Raw genomic sequence first — 3208 nt, forward strand, 5'->3', positions numbered from 1 at the left:
GGGAGGGGAAAGGAGGATGAAAGTCATCTTTGTAGCCCCCCCGGCCATCACTGGATGCTGTGCTGGGCAGACTGCTGAGAGGGGAATGCTGATGGCAGAGTGCTGCTGCACAGGGTTTTCTCTTCCCTCTCTCTGTCCCACATGCTCCTCTCTTTTTGCCTGCAGTAGGAGGTGCTTGTCTTTGACCAGCTGTGAGCCCCCCAAGCACAGCTGTGTGCAGGAAGACTTCTTTCAACGGCCGTCTCGCAGCATTGTTGAGAGCCGATGTCGCAGTTCATCGCACTCGTCCATTGCCTGCGCGTGGGCGGCCGGATCCTGCGCCAGGCGATGGAAGAGGTTGGGTGGCTGGGCGGTTTTGACATCCGGGGGCAAGAGAATCTCCTGAGGAAATGTCCGGTTGCCCACAACAAAGTGGTCAAGGCGTTTCTCTTTGAGGGAGCTGTGCAGGTACTGCATGGCATCCTCCAGCCGCCGCCGGAAAAGTGTCATGCGCCAGCCTGACAGAGGTCCGGTGTTCAGGAGGTGCATCACAATGGTCTTCATCGTATAGGTGGAGAAGCCTATGCCCAGAAGAGCTCGAGCCAAGACATGCAGGCATTTGAGGTGGCAGCTGTGAGGTGGAGCCTGCTCGGTAATGAGCTTTAAGAACTTCATCTCTGCCACGGTGTAGGTCTCAGGCCACATTGTGCTTGGGGTGAAGAGGGCCTGTGTAGGCTGGCTGCTCACATAGATGTCTGAATTACCTTCTTGCACCCCAAAGAGCAGCTCAACCGTCAGGCTCTCTCCGTCTCTAGTCACCTTGAATTTGCAGCAGCGGCTGGGGGGCAGCAGCACTAATTGCCAACTGTGTGACTGAGGCAAAGCCGGCCAGCTCGCTCTCACCAACTGGTAGAACCAGCGGGCAGTTTTATCCACATCGAGGTAGGAGCCGGTGCAGAGGGTGTTCAGGAAGGTGGGCTCCTCATTTCTCCTCTGCTCCTCCTCTGGGTGGTGGACGGAGCACAGCACGTTCTCGTCCTGCTGCTCCCTCGGGCAGGTGCACACCGGCTCCACGCGGACGCAGAAGTTCCTCCCTGGCAAGTGCCCCCAAGTGACCATCTCCAGATGGAAGGTGTACCCCAGGGGAGGACTGAGAGGTACAAGGAAACAGTACACAACATCCTCCTCCCGGGGACTCCAACCTTCAAAGGCACTGCCCACCCCAATGGCTCGTTGCGGCACTGGGTATGAAAAGCCTGACAAGAGGTCTGCAAAGAACATGGTGAAGCTGTCCACCAGGACTTTTGTAATAGCGCAACCTTTCATCAGCTGCACTCTGTACTCCTCTAAATGCCGTCTCAGGTTGTGGGCAATAACATCCTCTTCTTCTTCTACTTCATTTGCAAGATCGTGGTCTTCTCCTTCACTTGCATCATCATCGTTGTAGACTGCCTGCACACTCACATCACTGTTTTCTTCCCCTTCACTTCCACCACCATCGCCATCTCCTTCCTCCTCCTCCTCGCCATTGTTGCCTGGCTGGCGGCTCCTTCTGCTGCGGATAAACCACAGCCACAAGAGGAGGCCCAGGACTCCAGCCAGAGCCCAGAACTGCCCCTGCTGCAAGGCAGCCCAGAGCAGGGCTCCCCAGGCCCTGACACTGCGCTCCAGGCTGCTCTGCTCCAGCTCCTGCAGCAGCCGAGTCATCTCCCTGTTCAGGAGCTTTGCACGCAGCTCCATGCGCGCACGGGTGACCTCGTCCAGCCCATCACCCACCATCTGGGGGTACTGGATGAGGGTTTGCAAAAGCACGAAAAGAAACACTTTGGCAGCCATGGCCTGCGGGAGGAGAGAGAGAAGGGGTTGAGTGGGGCTGAAAGGGAGGGAAGGAGCTAGAGGTGAGGGCAGTGTGGATGGGAGCAGAGGGGATGGGGAGCAGGAAGGAGAGGGCTCCAGGGCAGCTGGCAGGCAGCAAGGCCTGTCCCACTGGCCCAGCAGCAGCAGCAGCATTCTGTGCCCCAGGTGTTGTGGTGAGGGATTGGCCCTGGGTGCAGAGGGAGAACCCAGCCCCAGGGGCAGCGTTTGGGCCCCAGCCCTCGCCCAGCGCAGCCTCGCCCCTGCGTGTGCACTCACCACTTGTCCAGGCTCGACTGGGGCAGCGTTACCTGCTGGGGCCATCTCTAGCTGCCCCCATTGTGACACAATCCCTGTGATGTCACAAGAGCCAGATCACATCACAGCCAGGCCAGCCCCGCCCTCATCCCCACCCCGGCTCAGCAACTCCCAGTAGCCCTGGTGTAATGCTTAAGGCTGCCTTGGAGTTAATCTTCTTCCAAGAACTTCCATTCTTCATTCTTTTGCATTTATTATCATCTGCTCTTCACTGGCAGTCACATGGAATAGCCATATTTGAAGGATCCCTTGAGGGTGTTGGAGTCCAAGCCCTGACTCCACACTGGTTGAGTTTAAGTTAAATCTCTGAGTCACGGAGGTTGGAGAAGACCTTGGAGATCTTTTGTCCAACTGTAAACTTTACATCGCCTATTCCATCAATAAACCATGTTCCCACTTGACACATCAACAGGCTTTTTAAGTGCCTCCAAGGATGGGGAGTTAGCCTTTTCCCTGGGCAGTCTGTTCCCAAACTTGAGAAGCTTTTGGGTGAAGGTATTTTTCCTAAGATCCAATCAAAATCTCCCCTGGCGCAACTTGACGCCCTTTCCTCTTGTCTTAGTGCTTGTTCCCTGGGAGAACAAGCCATCCCCCGCCTGGCTACCACTTCCTTTCTGGTGGTTGTAGAGAACAATTAGGTGCCCCCTCAGCTTCTTTTCCTCATGCTAAACACACCCAGTTCTCTCAGACACTTCTCATCAGATTTGTACAGCCGTCATCAAAAATCCTCCAGAATCCATGGGACAATAAAAACCTCTAGCACTGCATTTTTCCTGTTAGAAAGCAAGGCATTACTTTATTCCCAGTCCTGGGTGTGTCCATGTCCTACAGAATCCCGGCCTCTACCCAGACAACAATGCAACAGTTTTACAACTGTTCATTAATTTTTAGGAAAGAAAGAAATGAATGTTCATTGGTTCTAAATGACATAATTCCCTTCCACTGATGAGTAATCTCTCCTCTATGGTTATTAATTCCTCTCGGTTCATGCGAATTAAGGCCATATTTTTAATCTTTTTAGGATGAGCTTGCCCCGGTACGGACTTTCCGTCACATA

The 3208-nt window shown here is 54.4% G+C and overlaps 1 protein-coding gene across 1 annotated transcript; it reads right to left on the bottom strand.

Moving 5' to 3' along the window:
* Positions 1-7: 7 nt before the first annotated feature.
* On the bottom strand, positions 8-1844 carry LOC113960891 (inositol 1,4,5-trisphosphate receptor-interacting protein-like 1). The gene has a single exon (XM_027670758.1). The coding sequence runs from the start codon at positions 1813-1815 to the stop codon at positions 232-234; it is 1584 nt and encodes a 527-aa protein (XP_027526559.1). The 5' UTR covers positions 1816-1844; the 3' UTR covers positions 8-231.
* Between the last annotated feature and the right edge of the window lie 1364 nt (positions 1845-3208).

The sequence above is a fragment of the Neopelma chrysocephalum genome, unplaced genomic scaffold, assembly GCF_003984885.1.
Source record: "Neopelma chrysocephalum unplaced genomic scaffold, ASM398488v2 Primary Assembly neopelma1_96932, whole genome shotgun sequence".
NCBI lineage: Eukaryota > Metazoa > Chordata > Aves > Passeriformes > Pipridae > Neopelma > Neopelma chrysocephalum.